The sequence below is a fragment of the Falco peregrinus genome, chromosome 7 (genome assembly GCF_023634155.1).
Source record: "Falco peregrinus isolate bFalPer1 chromosome 7, bFalPer1.pri, whole genome shotgun sequence".
Lineage (NCBI taxonomy): Eukaryota > Metazoa > Chordata > Aves > Falconiformes > Falconidae > Falco > Falco peregrinus.
The window spans coordinates 81,333,091-81,351,077 of NC_073727.1; the positions used below are offsets into that span (position 1 = coordinate 81,333,091).

The 17,987-nt window shown below is 35.6% G+C and overlaps 1 protein-coding gene across 3 annotated transcripts in view; it reads left to right on the top strand.

The window, feature by feature from the left end:
• The window catches only part of SENP6 (SUMO specific peptidase 6), a 90,773-nt gene that overhangs the window by 34,117 nt on the left and 38,669 nt on the right, over positions 1-17,987 (top strand). For 2 of the 3 annotated variants that reach the window (XM_027790747.2, XM_055809915.1), the window contains exons 3-7: positions 2,008-2,071; positions 2,778-2,920; positions 7,469-7,570; positions 11,967-11,987; positions 17,270-17,340. In XM_027790747.2, the coding sequence (XP_027646548.1) occupies positions 2,008-2,071; positions 2,778-2,920; positions 7,469-7,570; positions 11,967-11,987; positions 17,270-17,340 (401 nt within the window). The remainder of the gene's footprint in view (positions 1-2,007; positions 2,072-2,777; positions 2,921-7,468; positions 7,571-11,966; positions 11,988-17,269; positions 17,341-17,987) is intronic. The other variant, XM_055809917.1, reaches the window with a different exon arrangement.

Here is a 17,987-nt window from a genome sequence, read left to right on the forward strand (position 1 = left end):
AGTTGCTATGTATTCTGCTCTCTGAAAAAACAGTCATTCTGATACTGATGCATATGCTTTGCATTCCTTAAAATCTAAAAATACTAACTTTTTTAAAACATCCAATTCCCACATATTTTTCTAGTCATGTCATCTTAGTTGCATCATAAAAATTGTTATAGTTCAGTTTGATTTGAGGATTTTTTCAGTGCTTTCTTCATTTTCAGTCTTTTACCTTCTCATCTCACCCATCGAAACGGCCTGTGTTAAAATCGTTGCAGTATTGTGGCATTTTGGAGCTCTAAAAATACAGGCAGTGTGCAAGAGCATTTTGAAAATGGTCATGATTTTTTATTCAAGCTGGAGCTGAAGAAGGAAAATGTATCTAGAGGTGAAATGATCTGGCTAGGTCAACACAGTAGGTGAATGCCAGAGCTACAGGTACTGTAGGTACTATTTGTGTCTGTGCTGCAGGGTTTTGTTTATTCTTTAGGTTCTGGAAAATTTATGAAATTGTTAAAATTATTGTCTTCTGATGAAGAGTTGAGAAAGCTCTGTAAGCCTTACTTGAAAAAAGAATCTGTTAAAGAGAGTTTAAAAAAAAGTTACAGTATTTTAAAATTTTAATATCCATGGATAGTCTGTATAGAAGTACAAGTACACTCTTTGTTACACTTTATATTGCAAATTAGTGATGATCCACTGCGCTGTTCGTTTTACCATTACACACCTAGAATTGTTGTGGTCTGTAAAAGAAAGGAAAAAACAGCAGTGCCACTGGCTGTGTTGACATTTACATCATTCTTCCCGTATCAAAACCAACTGTATGCACCATCTTATATCCTGAAGTTTCAGGGACTGCAGTTCTCACCCTATGAGTCAAGAACTTTTTTCTCTTTTCTGTGATGTAGGGATATTGGTATTGCATAAGGTAGAGGAATAAATTGTAATGTGAAGGGAAATCTTGTGCATGGATGTTTTTAGGAAATTGGGGTGTGGGGTGGGTACTGAGCTAAAATCACTATATTGCAGTCAACATGTCATACCTGCAGCTGAGAAATGTTTCCACCTTCATCTCCATCATTGTTTCTCTTGTGTAGGTGTTCCCTTGGAACTCCTGGCATAACTGCTTGAATGAAGTAATTTCTCCCTGAATTATATTAATTAAAACCCAAAAAACCATGAAATTAAAAGTTGTCTAAAAGTTGCATTATTTTGTTGGGGCCAAGAGACGAGATCAGGATTGATGAGACGGGGTTATCTGCAGGTTGTTTCTCCTGGAAGCAGGAATGTGTTAGCCTAATCTATCTGCTATCAATATAAAATGTATGATTTGGGTTTTAATTTAAATACTTAAGATTATTTGAGGGTAATTGCCTTTTACTTAAAAAAGTATGTTTTCACAGTATCATGTGGTGGCTTTCTTTTTTTGTATCTTCTTCCACAAAGTTGAAGATTACAGACATAAAAGTAGTAAAACCCCATGTTTTAATGAGCAGTTGAGCCAATCTGAGTATGCTAGTTTTAGGAAGACGTATTTTGGCAGTAATTGCTATGGGATAAAATTTAGTTATATGTCAGTTCTCCTAAAGCATTGTGAAGTTTGCAGTTTTAAACCTCATACTTGAACATTGTTATGCATGAACAAACTAAGACTGTGCTTTATAGGTTGATGTAGTATTTGACTCAATTCGAATAGAATCTTGTATAGCCTTATTCACAATGCCAGTAATATTGCCATAACAATATTGAAGGTTCAGTAGTTTTCTCTATTTCTAATTAATAACATTGTGTTAATTTTGCATTTTGTGAAACAATTTGATGTACATTGTGAAGCTGAGGTTCACATAATACATCTGGATCACTACATTGTCCATTATTGTTCCTATTGTTTTAGGCATATACATAAAATGTGTATGTGATACATCTAAATTTAAAGAGGAAAAAAAAGCCATTTGTGTTTTAAATGTTTTGCTAGTGCTCTGTGGCATTCCAATGTATCTGCTTTTTTCTCTCACACCTATCTAGTGAGGCAAATCTGCTCAGCATAGATGACAGTGATGGGCCTTTCAGTCCCAATGAAGAAAGAAAGGTAAGTAGACTGTTTATCTCATGGTGAAAATGTGTCTTTAAAGCTAGCTAGGTTCTTAAATAATGCTGCATAGTCATCTGTGCAGTATTACAAAATAAAAGTTTGTGTTGATTTAGCAACATATGCTCCAGCTGTGTATCTACCTATCCTTAATGTTTTTGTTCCTCTTATTTGTATAGATCTTGTTGGTTTGTATAGTATCCTGAAAATACAGACACGAATAACTAGTTTTAAGTTTAGACAGCTATCACTAATCATTATATCCCTTGATTGCTTACTGTTGTGGGGATTCATATTTTATTTGGCAAATATATATTACAAAAGTCTAAACCAACCAGTATAGATTATGCTGTAAGTGATTGTCTTGATTTAAAAACTGCCAGATTTTGTATGCATATATATGTATGTGTGTGTGTATAAAAGGAGAAGATAAGTAGGCAAACCCCATGCTTTTTGTATTTTTTCATGTATACTGAAATAGTTTACAACTGCAAGATGCTTCACAGTACTTGGAAATACTGATTTTTTTGTTTGGTAAGGAATGTCAGTGAGTAAGGGTGTAGGTGGGATATATTTTACGTGAAATCTGGTACAAAAGCAGTCTGAAAATGAAGCTAAAGTAATATTTATGTAAATATTTTGTAATCACTTTTTCTTTATAACTTTTATACAGGTATTTTAATATATGTGAATTCTGTTGTTACAGTCACTTCGTTGTCGACCTGGAGCTGTCGGCACCAGTGGTGATTCCCTAAAAACATATGCAAGGCGAGGCAGAGCTGGAAGCTTGAGACTTTTTAAAGGGAACTCAATTGGCCTCAACATGATGGGAAATAGCAAGAAACTGAGGTACTACATTTAGTTTTATGTTTACTTACCTACTTGGTCATTGATATAGATCAATGTTATATGAACAGAACTTGTACGTTTACATTATATGCTGTGCATTTTAAGAAGCTATGCTGTTCTGTGCTTCTGAGCAAAGACAGAAAACTAGATTGTTAAGGTCTTTCCTCTACCAAAATGTTAAATAGCACATTAGTAAAATAGCAGAAGATTATTAAAATAGAGCATTCACTGGCATACTTGTCGGTGCCTTACCAATGTTTGCACGTGCTGTTGTTTCCTCTGTATAGTGCTAGCAGGTAGAAGAGTATTTCTAACATCCCCATCAAGAATTTCTTCTTTCCTTGACTCTGAATTGCCAAGGTGAATTCAGGATGCATTTTCTGTTTTCCCTACTGCAAGATATCATTTGATTTAGGTGTCACAGACTATTCTCTTAAAGGATTCAGCAAATATCCGTACTTTTACATGATAGCTTGAGATCGTCACAAGTGTTTGTGTTAAACACAAGATTGAGTGTTTAAGCATTCAGTGCTGTACTTGCTTGTTAGTACCGTCCCTAGCTTGTAAACAGACTGATCTCTTTTATTGAGCATATAATAAAAAGTGGTACATTCATGAAACTTTCTCTGGGAGTGTTTCATATTGCTAAAGTGCACTTAATTTGATTACCTTTACAGGAAGGAAAAGTTCCTAAGATATCTGGCTATACTTGGGCCAGTCATCAAATACCTTACCCACACGTAGCTGTGTGAGGGATGTTCTTGTCTTAATTCCTGCATGCTGATATGATGTTCCTCTGTCTGGCTGTGGGATTTTTAGCGAAATCCAACCTTACTATGTAATTTTTCTCCCTTTTCTATTAAAACAGTCATATTTGACTGTGTATGTTGGGTTTTTTTCTTAAGTTCCAGAAAGGTATGTGAGTTTTATTTTGGTTTTAAAGTAATTGCTGAGGTGTTTTCAGATGGTCTAAGCATTTTGTTCAGACATTCTGTTACTTATATTGGGACTGCCTTCTGTTGACAAATACTACATTGTAAACCTAAGACTTGGGGTGATTTATAAAATTCAACTAAAAAAAGTAAAATCTGATACATGTATGTTAACTTACTTAAAGGTCACATATCTACTTTGAAAGCAGGTATCCACCTTCTGTCTAGTACTGAGCTGCATGCTAAATTTAACTGGAAAATATAAGTTTACACATTCTCCTTAATAAACTGTTATTAATGAAGGAATTTAGTTGGGAATAATGGATGTGTGTAGGCCACTGTGACAGCTGTAAACACTTGCTTGATTAAAACTCATACTACCAACATTATTTAACTCCTTTTCAGATTTTGGTCACTAAATCTGCTTGGAAATGTGATTATGCTATAAGTGATTATCTTGATTTAAAAACTTAACTGTGATACCATTATATCTTTCGTAACACATGTATCACAACAAAATCCCCAAATCAATAAAGGTTTGTTAGCCGGTCACTGTCTATATGAAGATTGGTGGTGCGGGCACTTTTACCTGCAGCGTGGAAGGTGCTTAAGAGTTACACTTTCAATATTTGGACTCTTCAACTAGAGAAGATGGTGAAGCTTGATCATGCAGCTAACCTGCCAGATTAAGTACAACAAGATCAGATCAGGTAGATACTTGAGATTCTTGAGCTGTTCTTGGTAATTTTTGTCATGAAGTGGAGGTATCTTTTTGTCCACTTTGTCTGCAGAATAGGGATTAAAAACTCCTCGGATTGGTGGGGCTTGACTCAAATTAGTATTATAGTAATACAGTATTCTCTAAAATTCAGGGAATGAGTGATAGGAGGAAGGGATATGCCAGGACAGTGAGAAGAAATTTTCCTTGTATAATACCCACTTGCGTGTAAAAAAGTTTAAACCAACCTAAAAGTTATCATCTGTTACCTAGTTAAGGAAATCCAGTATCAAACTGTTAACTTAACCCTAGTAGTTTTGTTTTGTTTTGTTTTTTTTAATCATAAAGTCCTAGTTTAAATTGCTTTTATCTTTGCTAGTTTTCAATAACGTGTATCAAAATTTCTCACATTATTAAGTCCCTTTTAGTTTGTTGGGTTTTTTTGTAGCATTTCATTAAAAAAAACAAACCCAAAAAAGTTATTTGATGAACAGCAATCAATGGAGTTGGAGTTGGTCATCTGTTCCTGAAACATCATCCTTCCGTTACTTCCAGATCCATCCCTTTGCCTAGTGCAAAATTCTTCTGTGCCTTGCCTTTTGAATCTTTTGGTCTTAAGAAGTTCCTGGGATCAGCTGATACAGTGTGATAGTATAACTTTGTTTTTGTCAGTCTAGACTTCAAATTATTCTGTGGTTTCTGAGATCACGTCAAAGAGGCATAAATCGTTATTATATTGTAAGTTCTTTGAGACTTCTGGAATAGTTCTTTGAAGGAACTTTCTGACTGCTACATCACGCTGGTTTTAATATTGTATGTTAATTTTCCTGAAACTGTGCTGAAACTTGCAAACAGAGTTTTCAATTTGGATGTGCCCATTTAGCCACTTGCTTGGAGTTTATGATTAATTTTTCTGGTGATTGTCTGCTCTGGGTTTGTTCTGTTCAAAGAACAGGATCATTGAGCAGATTCATTTTTTTTACAGCTGTCCTGCTTGGAAGCATATCTGGTGCCATATGAGCATGCTGTCTAGAACAGTTGTCTTTGACTCAAATCTGATCGCCTAGCAGGATGCAATATTCAATTCCAGCACCTACTTGAGTGTGAGGCAGAAAGCAGTAGTACTGCTTAACGGTTTTTTTGTTCTGTGGGGGCACAAAACTTAAGTTTTCCAATCATGATAGTTTGGCAAAGCTCAGATTCAACAAATAAAATGCTAAAACATGAGATAGGTGTTTTTACAGACTTGCTTGCTTCTTTAAACTCCTTCAGTCTCAAGGATTTGAGAATCTATTCCTGCACTCTGCTTTTTCTTATCTAGCATCTCTTTCAAAGACATTAAAATGGAAGCCATAGAGGATTTGAGACACCCTAAAATGCTTAGGGCAAGTAGCAGTCAGCTTCTTATTTCTCAGGTGACAACATTAAGCAGAAGGTTCACTGTAAATTTGTCTGGATGATGACTGACCAGCTGGAGTTGTATAGTCCTGACGTGGAAACATGATGCGGTTACTTTCAAGAGATTGGTGTTTGAATGGGATACGGTTAGCTTAGTTTTGAGGAAGTTGAACTGTTAACTTAGAACATCGATGATGTTTCTGAACTTTGTATTCCAGAAAAGAGAGTTTTACCATTTGGTTGCTTTTAGTAAGTCTTGTTCTACTATATTTATGGTTATGATCAGCCAGATCATAATGGTCATCTTACGATCAGTCAGAAATGCTCTGAAAGCTTCTAATGCTGAGTTACGATACTTGATATAAGGCTCCCCAAAGGGTTTGTAATGCTAAGCTGAAAAGAAATGAAAAAGCAAGCTAGCAGTTTGCTCACTTTCATCTTTTGGGGGAATATAAAAGAAGGATTAGGAATGGGTCATCAGCTTTTTGAGGAATTTTGGTACTTCAGTTCTTTTCATTGTTCATAACAGGACAAATGGTAGGAGCAAAACTTTTGCTGAATAATACTCCTGAGAAATACTATTAATCAGTCAGAGTGCTCTTTCACATGATTTTATTTAGTGCAGTTGAAATTTCCAAGCAGTTTTGCAAGCAAAATTTGAGCCATGTACAGTTTGCATTATCAACATGCTGTCTGTTAAAAGTTGCATGTTTTTTGAGCATTTCAAATCCAGTATTATGTGTCGTGTCTTAGAAGTGTGCAGGATAATTGTTAGGGTCTAATGATCTTCGAACGAGTACTGTATTATTGATCTACTTTGTATAAGCTTTTATTAGAGAGGATAATGGTGAGTAATCTCTCCAGAACTACATTATGTAGTAATGAGATTAAAGTGTCAAAAGGCAACAAATGAAAAAACCAAAGAAATTCTAAAAGACATTGGTGAATATACTCTGCGCAGAGTCCTGCTGAGATACTTGAGCACCTGAAAATCCTTTTTTTTTCGAGATGCATTGTGGTGTTTCAGTTATGAGCTGTTTTACATCTCTAAATTTCCTGCATTTATTTTCACTTACGATTAATAAGATGAGGGAAATTTCTGAATGTGTAATTAAATCTGTTCAAATGTTATGCCCTCTAAGTCATACTAAAGAAGTTTAGTATTATGCCTTAATGTAGGGATGGGAATAAAAAATTAATTATAAATGTTCATAATTGATTTAAAAAAGCAGTGTCCTTTTGTAGTGATGGGGTTGAGTAAAAGAGCTGGTTTGCAGTGTTTTGGGTGGTGATAACATTTTAAAAAATCTTTACCTTTTTTGTCTGTTTTTATGCCTGTCAAAAGATCATAACAAGTTGTATTATTGATCCAGAAATACTTTGTTGATTTTTCATTTTGTGTGGCTGTTATTGTAAAATCTGGACACCACAATTTTTAGTTAAGACAATGTACAAGTACACCAGAGTCTTTTCTTAAACCATTTCTCTGTATGTTTGCAGTGAAAATGCTCAGAATATGTCTTGTCCTGTAACTGTGGTACATGGTAGACGTTTTCACCATGCACATGCACAGACAGCAGTAGTAAAAACAGCAGCCCAAAGGTAAGACTAAGTGCAGTTGTTTTGCCAAATGTTCCCATTGTAAAAAGTCCTTTCTGGTTTTGTATGTTGTCGTGGTGCATTCTTGATCATGAGCTTTGATCTTAATTACGGAAGTTTCATAAAACTTAACATTTAGGAGTTACTGTTATATAATCTTAGAATTCGCTAGTTTTAAAGCATATTATGGCACGTATTCAGTAGGAGAGCACCTGCTAATGCAAATATGTTTAGAAAATACTTTGAAATGGACATAGTATGTGGTAGAAATTCACGTAACTGACAACAGGATCATCAAATACTAATTCACACCAACCTCAGCTTGTGTAAGATCCATCTAAAGGTTAATGATCATATGTAAATACAGCATAAAACATACAAACTGGAACATCAAACAGAAGCAAGGTTTTGCATTTATGTAAGTAGTTGTTAGAAGAAACGACTGGAAACTTGCTGAATTAAATGTACTGTTTTGAAAACTTATTAAATTGCAGGGTTTTTAAATTTTTGTTACAGGCTTTTCACACCTGACGTGTGTCACAAACATGTGAGCTAACCATTGCTTTAAAGATTTTTCTTTCAGAGTTCGTCTGTTCAGAGCTGGTTTTTTACCTATGAATTTCATGGATTTCCACTAGCCCACATGAATGCTTCATCCTGTCAGCATTTTGTAGCCGCTTTCTTCTGCCCCCTTTTTTCTTCTGTTTTTCAGAGTAGATTTTTTGGGATGATGGGATCATACGCTGACATCATCCGCTTTTTCATTCCACTTCCCTCACTTCGATTTGCTATCTTCAGAAAAACAAAGCACATATACTAATGTGAACCAGCTGTGTTCTTTTCTTCTTACATGCAGTCCTTTTAAAAATATCAGTGTTCTGTCGAGGAAAGCATGGGGCATCTCTAAGCATTATGCCCTTACCTTTCACTTTTTGTGGTTTTTTTGGGGGAGGGTTGTTTGGTTTTTTTGGTAATTCTAAGGGATAAAATCTTGGTCGGCAGTGCTAATTAAAGTGATCTGAAGTAAGCAGAATTCTTCATGCGAGATGGCTCTTTCATGGATCTCTGAATGTTGACCTTAACAATATTAGTGTACTTAATTAAGCTTTGTTGTGAGATGGTTCTTTGAAACAGCCAGTTCATCTTACCTACTTAAATGTCACAGGCTGCTTCAGCACACAAGAGAGTCCGCGCTGGAGACTCGTACTCTTGAGGAGATGTTAGACTTGCCTGCTTGCCTTTCTCATCTGTGGGACTTGCTTCTTTTCTAAGGCTTCAGTGTAATGTGGGGGAGAAAAAAGCAACTTTGTATGTGTGACATGAAGAAAGAAAACTAATGCATAATACAGGGAAGCTGAATATTGCATGAAGTAATTGGATAGTAGTCATCTTGAATGTTTCTTTTAGGATTGTTATTGTAGTTAATTTATGTCAACAACAGACAGTTAACTCCTAAGCTAAAAATATTTTTGAAGTTTCAAAGGCAGGAAATAGTCATAACAGTTCCAAGCAATGCTTTGCTACTGGAGGATGTCAGAACCAGCGTGATCTAATTGACTTGAGGGTGAGCTTTACAGAGGAACTGTGCAAAGGGTATTTAATTCCAGTGTCTTTTGCCAGTTGACTTGATTGGCTACTTTTAAAAAGCTTCTAAACCTTTTTTCTGAGTTAGGGGACTGAAAATTGATAGGACATGGCCTCCTATCATACTTCTTTAAAAAAAAAAAAAAAAAAAGGAGGATCTTAAGGCTACTTGATATGGAAAACATAGGTTTATGAATGAGAAGACAATGGTGGTTAGAATAAATAACTAAAATAGGACTATTTTAAACTGTTCCTAATACAAAATACCATTGCATAGAATGTGGGTATTTTTTTTGGCCATGTATTTTCAGTTGTGTGATATTTTTTTAACATTCTTTGCTGGTTTTTACTGACTTTAGATGATAGTTAAGTTTAAAAGTAAATTCTGGTGGTTTCTTCTGAGAGATGAGTATACGCAGAAAATGTGAGTGGCAAACCAAGAATAAAATTCTAGGTGTATATCGACACAAAGCAAAGCTGGTACCATGGAAATTGAGTCCTAAGGTGTTTGGTTTTTTTTCCTACGCCAATTTACAGGCAACACAAAGTTGTCATCTTTTATATTGTATGCATTCGTAGAGTTGTTTTATGGTATGGTGATCAGTAATAACATGGGGGAAATAGTTTTAAATGACCTAATATATTGTTCTTAAATCTGCAGTGGATTATTAAAAGGATAACAAAAAATAAAAGCATTATTAAGTTAGTTTTGAGCAGATTGAGTCTCCGACACTGACATTACTGGGTTCTTTGGGTGGGGATGGTGTCACATGGGGCAAGCTAATTATAAAACTCAGTTGTGATCTCTTTATCAGGTTGAATTTGGAGCTTGTGATGTGTACTCGATCTCCAACTTTTTTGCACATGCATGTTAATTTCAATTTTGACTGTTGCATTCATATTTAAAATATAGGTCTCCAGTACAACAAAATTGGGCATTGAAAAATAATATTTTGATAAAATTTATTCATGTTTTTTCTAGTGGAGTCTGGGGTTGAAATTAAAATTTGCTAATTTGTGATACAACAGATTTTTCAGAGATAGCTTAGCCTAGTATTGAAGATGGTTCAAACTATTTTGCTTCATTCAATGGATATATAGTTCTGTCTTATGCTACTGACTGGCTGTTCTCTAAGACTTGGCATTGGAATGGCATGTATGTACAGCATGTCTAACAAATCTTATGCATGAGCTGCATGAAGCAATTTGTAGAGACACTGCCTGCTCATTATAATTCCTGGATCTGTCCAGATTCTCGTTTTTTAATCTTTTTGAGATGTAAAGGTGAGAATTGTTTTAAATGCATTATATTAATATGGGATTTTAAAACAAGCAAGTGAAGCATCTGATGTAATAATGACAGCGTACAGTATCAGGCATTCTGGAAGTTTTTTTCCTGCCTTTAAGTTTCCTTAGCATTAGAATTTACAATTATTGACAGTTGTGATTCTTTACAGCACCTGTAAACAGTTAATTGAAGTTATGTATTAACTGTGCGAAGGATGCAAAGATACTGGGTGTGGTTCCATATGGACATGGTTTGGATCTGACTGAATTTACAAACTCAAATGTGATGCACACAAAACCAATGTTTATTGTTTGTAAAGGCTAGCTCCAGTTCGAAGCAATTTTTCCCCACTTCCATGCAGCGTTGGCTGATCAGCCCCACCCTAGTCTAAGTTGCAGGGGTCACACTGAGTTTTTAATTCCTTTTACTCTCTTCCCAGAGCACTGTGGAGACTGAATGTGTTTTCATACTGAACTCTGTAGGATTATCACAGTTACCTTCTTACCTGGTTTACTCTCAGTCCTGCCATTCCTCAGGGTAACAGAGGGAGAGTTTGCTCTATTCTTGTGAGTGTTCTGTTCGTGAAAAGGAAAGGAGAATTGAGTTTATATTACTCTGTAATATTATCACTCTGTTTAATTTGGCTAAAGTAAAACAGGAAACAGTTTGTTTTGTTTTAGAATACTGTTGGTGTAATGCATATATGACATAAGTTTGTTAGGCTTTTGATGTTTGGTAGGAAAAGGCACATAGATTAAAAGCTTGCAGCATTCCCTATTGCAAGTTTTGAAAAGGCAGGAGAGAGAAAGATACTGTTTTCAAGTTGTCTGCCTGCTGTGCTTACTTAGATCTGTTTTTGTATCAGTCTTTGTATACGAAGGACCTGAGTTGTGAGCATCAGCTACATTCACTGATGTTAAAGGAGACACTTCTGGAACTAGTGGCCCTAATCTTTAAATATTTTTGGAGATTCTTTTTAGCCAAAACCTCAGGAGGAGGCCAGTTGCTTCTGTTTATCCTTTTCTATCCAGTAGCTGATTGCATGTGGTCTCCTAAATATTTTAAGTAATGCTTTCTGAATATTTTTTCTTAATTTAGACACTGAAATATTTTTTGAATAGTTGGAAGCAATGTGTTACGTAAATTTGTTTTATCTTTTGCATGGCAATCAGGGATTGGAAATGAGGCTTCGTCTTAATTCATGTATTGGGATTCTGTCGTGTCAGGTTCTACATTGCAGTGAATTAAGCAAGATGTCCAGGATGAGATCAGAATTAATGAAATTTTACACATTGAAAAAGAGGCAAGACAATGTAGTATTTAAACCACTGTCTGTGAAGTAACATTTGTTTGTGTGTTTATAATTACTGTTACAAAAATGCTGTGAAAAATAATAATGCTTATTTGAAAACTAGTCTAGTGAGCGCAAGAGACCATGAAACAGTTGAATAACTTTTGAATTTAGTGATGTGCAGCACATGTGGGGCTTTGCATCTTACGGTTTTTTTTCTTTTTTCATATTTTAAGCAATCTGGACCAAAAGGAAAGGTAAGCTTACTGTTTGAGCATGGCAATGAGCATTAAGAAAATTAACTGAGTGCTTTATCAATGCTAGTTAAAGAATATTAAATCCAGTCAATCATATCTGCTCATGTGTGAGGAGGGGGGCTAGTTGTTTTTGTTTTGGTTTTGTGGTCCATTTGTTCCCTTTTACTAAAAAAGGACCTTTACATCCATCTCTAAATAATGACATGTTAATGTGAACTTTGGCTACATTTCCACTGGAAATTTATCCATCTATTTATATATCCAATGTGAAAATAGAGAATTTTGAACTTTCTCTGGAATTTAAGAAATCACTGCTAATTCTTTTCATAGAGCAGCATATTTTGTGTAATAGAATGGATCTGAAGTATATCTTAGTAGGGTGTCTAAGAGCTTTCATTCTTGTCATCTCAGCTTGGTTTGAATAACATGAAAGGTTTTTATTGCATTGCTGTGTACATTCTGTTCATGAAGTGTGTACGTTGAAGCAATTAACAGAAAATTTATAACAAAGCCAGGTACACTGGTTTTTCATTGCTCATTTCTTACTCATTTTGCATCTGTTTTACTGCCTTTAATATTTTGTTAGCAATGTGAAATACCATACATTTGTTTTTCTTCCTGTATAGCTCAAATTCATGTTAGTAGAAATGTTTTGTTGATGGTAACTAATTCTTTGAGTTTTTGCAAATACCTTGTCTATGTAGTTGTTTTTGGCAGTATATGCTTGATATCAGGTTGAATTGTTTAAACAGTGTATGTAATGTTTAACCAATCATGATATAAATAACACAGAAATCTAGTGTAGAACTGTTCTTTGTGAATTCAGGATTTTCTAGATTTATTTCAAATTCAGTAGTAAAATCAAGCCTTTCTGGTTTACTGCCTTTTGTTATTTATTAAAAGAAATACCAAAAGAGATACTCATCCGTTAGTTTTGAACCCTTAGAAGTGATTTGATCATCCTCTTGCTGCCCGTGCTTTGAGTTAATGTACTTTTCCCTGTTTTTCTTTGTGCTGCGTGTATGTTATTAGTTAACCATTCAGCTATTAATGTTTTTAATTTGGTATTCTATGTCATGGAAGACTAGGGTAGAGTTCCATGCTGGTGATCTTAATGATCCCTTGGTGACACCTGCTGCTTCTTTGTTCAGTGCTACTGGATATGTTCTTTTTTTCCTTCCCTGCTTTTTTGTTGCCGTCCTAGCAGGGGAAGCTGATTTAAGCAAGAGCTGCTAAATTTAGTTTTAATCATTACCATCCTAAGTGTGGCTGCAACTCCTGACTTTCTGGGCCAAATGGGGCTACTAACCTGCATACTAAAAATCCAACTCCCTGTGCTGCTGCTTCTCTCTTTCAGCCTTTGCCTTTTATACTCTGCTTTTCCTGTAAGACACATGGAAGCTAAATCGCACCTCAGCAGCTTGGTGCTTCCTGTCAGCATGCTTTTATACTGTTTTTGCGTAGTGACGTAGAAACCAACAGCCTACCTGCGGTGGTCTACCTCTGAATAGTAGTATACAGAGGCAGAGTGAGGAAGGGCTGAATAAGGCAGCCTCTCAAAGAGCCAGGATACACATTAAACACAGCTCGTGTGAGCCTGTGCACCTCGACAAAGTTAGGAGCTGGAGCAGCCTTGTGGATACATGACATGGTATTTTTGATGTGGCTCATACTGGACTGTGGGTAGTTTTCAAAGTTCTGATCTCAGACGGCACTGTACCCTAAATTCCAAGATCCAGATGTTTCTTCAGGTTTATTCCTTTCTGGCATAGACAGAAATTATTGTCCCTGTCCTCCCTGCTCCCCTTCCCCTTTTTCTTTTCTAGAGAAGAAATTTTGTTAGGAAAATTTCACTTTGGCTGGAGGGTGTCACAGAAGTCTGTCTACCAACCCAAGGTGAAGATATTAAGGTCTAATTTCATCAGCAAAGGAATATGGCAGTAATCCATATTCCTGAATACAGTTAATCCTGAATGTGTACTGAAAATACTAAATCAGTGACAACATTCTGTCTGGGCAAAACATGTTTAGTCAAGAATGCTATACCATTTAGCTGTTAAGATGCATCAAAAGTTGAGGACTCTCCACAGTCCAGACTATGCTAGTATTTTTATGTCTGTTGCAGTAAGAGCTTAATCTCTCTTGGTATTGTAATTAATGTTTTGCTGTTTGATGCTTCACTACTTCTTGAGGTTGCTTTCACCCGATACAGTCTACCTCCCTTGTACTTCAAGGTATTAAAATCAAAGCTGCTTATAATGGATGAAATAAATTAGATGCTTAAAATGATTTAATCTGTGAGTGTGGAGCCTTGTTCTTCAAGAAAAATCCTAAATTTCATAAATATTTTTAGGAGATCTAACAGACAAAAAAACATTGTATATTTGTAATATTTGCTAGGATGGTGGGACAGCAGTCAATATTGTATTTCTTGTTTTTTGTGTTAGACACAGTATGGGGATAGTCTTGCATCTTGGATCTGTTTAGCTGTTAGATCCCTCATTTATTCCTTTTGCACCAGGAGGCTATTAGTTTAAGTTAGGATTTAACAGCAGGAAAGCATTTGGTTTGAAGTGCTGTATGTTTTTTAATCTCCTAAAAGAATTTTTTTGTTTTCCAAATAGCCCTTTTATAGATAGGTGTCATGTTTGATTTAAAAAAAAACCCTATAATTTCCATTCTGTTCCTGCACTCACACACAAGTAATCTGCTTAGTGTACTAAGTACTTCATTGGAGAAGTTGTCAGTGCATCTGCAGCTGTTCAGATGGCAAGAGACATTGTGCTGAGAGGGGAACCTTCCTTTTGTCACCTGTAAAACCTTTGTGGTGGTGGTCTCTGCCTTTTTGTTTGTGTGGGTTTTTTTCAGGAAAGGACACTAGTAGGAGGTGCTTCAAGTTGCTGCCCTCTTGTGGGAATGCTGTTAGTGTCTCCAAGAAAGGATTCCCACCCCCCCACCCCCCTGATGAAATCTACAAGTACTATTTAAAATTGTCTTTGCCTTCGTTTCTAATCTGACCTTGCATTGGTAACCAGGTTAAACTGTGTTGGGAAGCCTCAGTTGACTTGGAGCTGTTTTTCCTAGCTTAGATTTGAGGGTTATCGGTTGATGGTAAGCATATGAGTAGAAATCTTACGGGAGATCATCGATGCTCATTTTATGCCAGCCCTTGTGTATTCTTGCAAGTGTTTGCCTATTTAATAAGTATCAATGTGGGTCTATGCTGATAACACAAAATTCAGACAAGGGTAGATAATGCTACTGTATTACAATTTATTGTCAATTATTTAGCAATATATGGTGAAGAATTTATCATAATAAAAACCATAAATATATGTTGTGTGTTAAAAATGTAATACAAACCTGTACAATTTTTAGAAGAAAAATAACTTACAAACGTCCAGAGACTTCAAATTGTCAAACTAAATTTTAAAAGAAATTTTACTATTTTAAATTTACTATATCGTTTTCATTGCTTTCGATTAAATGCCAAATAGTTTGAATATTGCTTGTCTTAAATATCAATTAAATGTTTTATGTTTAAAACATTTTACACAAAATAATTTTTCTAACAGTGGTTATATTCAAAACAAGACTTATTGTTATTAAACACTACTGGAAGATAAATATAACATGTCAGACAACAGCTCATGCATCCTCACTGCAAAGTTTAGATTTTTGAGATCTCCTTTAAAGGGGATATTTCTACCCTTTAGAATGTCAATAGCATTGGTTTTAATAGCAGCAGCTTCTCATTATGCAGTGATTAGTTTGAGCTCTGCCATTATATTTCCAGCAATTCTGTCTTCAAAGTAATCCCTTGTGATTTGAATTTTTAAAGAAAACGTTCAAAAAAATCATATATGTAACTTACTAACAAATATTCATGTTGACTTTCTGATACTGGGTCAGTTTGTGTCTGTGCAGACATTAAAAAAAAAATTGGGGAGCAGGATTGTTTCAGAAACATCTTTGACACAATCACTAACAAACTACTTAATCTGTGATCTGTGATAAGTTGGTGGGCACTCATGGTGTTGTGCCATCTCTACATTCTGTGTTGCAATCCAGCCATGCTTGTTTTTCAGTCCTCTCTGCCGTAGATTGTTCTTGTTCAAAGGTGTTAATTAATAGTAAAATGTAGGGAAACCCTGAAAAATATCTAGAAATGCAGAAAATAAAAAGGTTTTATTAGGAAATGCTATGCTGAAAGAAAGAAAACCTGAAGCCTGATGCTGAAGTCCTCTTCAGCTGTAGCCAAATTTTTTGTCAGATGGGTCCTCAAAATTTAGCTGGTAGTTTGAGATGTTACTCTCTACATCTGTTTTCTTTGCCCCCTTTCTGTTGATTAATGCTCTTGTAATCAGAGGCAGCAGTATGGGATGTGTGTGACCCATTTACAGCCCAGTGCACTGGCTTAACTTGCCAATAAAAACATTCTCCACTGAAGTTGTTGGCAAGGTTTCCTGTGTTTCAGGTGCATGCCATCTTCTGTTCCAAGAGGAGGGGTACTCTACAGCTGTAGAGCATGGTAAGGCAGCTGAGAGAGAGAAGTGCCACAAACAGTAACTGAGATGCCGTGAGCTTCAGAAATCTTAATTTGGTAGTAGCAGGATTTGACACACTAGTGTATAAACTAAAAATGTCTTTCGGGGGACTGAAAAAATCACCATACTATAATGCTTTATGTTCCATTATTTGCACAGCAATTGTGTGTCGTGTATTATGCAAATTATTTATTAAAAAAGCTTTATTATCCACTAATTTGTCTATATTATTATATTTTAAAAACAAACATATGGGAACTATGTCTTCTTCTGCGTTGCTCTTTTTATTTTTTGGCCACAACAATTTTTGACGTCAGATCTCCTTCCTCTGTTTTGCATCTTCTCTTCCTGTTTTTAGGTTGTGGAACTTATGGAATCTACTTTAATATTAAAATAACAGTTGTTTGTATTTTTGGACTTTAAAAGTATCTGTCTTCATGAATGAGGAGGAAGAAATGCAGGCTTCAGTCTTTGAAGACTTGGGTCTGAAAGTGAGAGACTCCTGAACTCTTGATTACTGTCAAAGGGGATTTAGATCAGAAACACTTCTGAGACCTTTACTGTAGCTGTTCCTAGTGTTCTGGTACTATTTTTAAAAGGGCAGATAGCATGTAATAGAAGTTATTTATTCATAGCTTTCAGATACATTCCAGGTTTATTTGCTCATGTATAATTGTGACTAAATTATAATGGTGTCTGTCAAAATAACAACTGTACATGTAATTCATTTTGCAGAAAAGAATACCCTCCTCAGCTTCAGAAAGTAGAAGCAGACCACATTAGGTTGCCACGGTCTCAAGGAGTGGGTAAGTTACGTTTAGAGTTTTCATTTCTTTTAAGCAGAATAATTTTTTGAATACCTGCTTTGGGTGGGTGTGTTGTCAAACTTTGTGTAACCTTTAGCATATCTGTTTATATCCTTGTATCATGTTATTCTAGATTATAGAAGTTTGTGCATGAAGGGAGGATTTTTTCCCTTTTCGACAGATTTCTGCAACCTGATCAGTCACATTATAATTAAATTGAAATTAGGCTTCAGTTATGTTAAAAACAACTGAAATTGGAAAAATTTCAAGTCATAGAATTGAGATAGAACAGTTCTCTCGAGATCTTCTAGTCTGAGCCCAGGCCCTCAGCTTCTCTTCAATTATTGACAAGGAACTTCTGTAGCACTGTTAGTATGTGCAAAATGGTAAATAACACTGGGTACAAAGTATATTCATGCTCTGAGGTAGCGAGTAGAAGAGCCAGCATTAGCACTGCTCTGTACCTCAACTGAAATATGCACTTACATAATTGGTTAGGGGCCATTGATGGAGGTGCAAAAGAGAAAATAAAGTTTGCTTTGAGGTGTGGAAATTGTGAAATTGGAAAAGAAAAATCACTCTGTGTGTTTGAGCTTTGTCAGTACAGGTAACAGTCTGTAAACTTGCTATTCAGCTGCTTACCCATC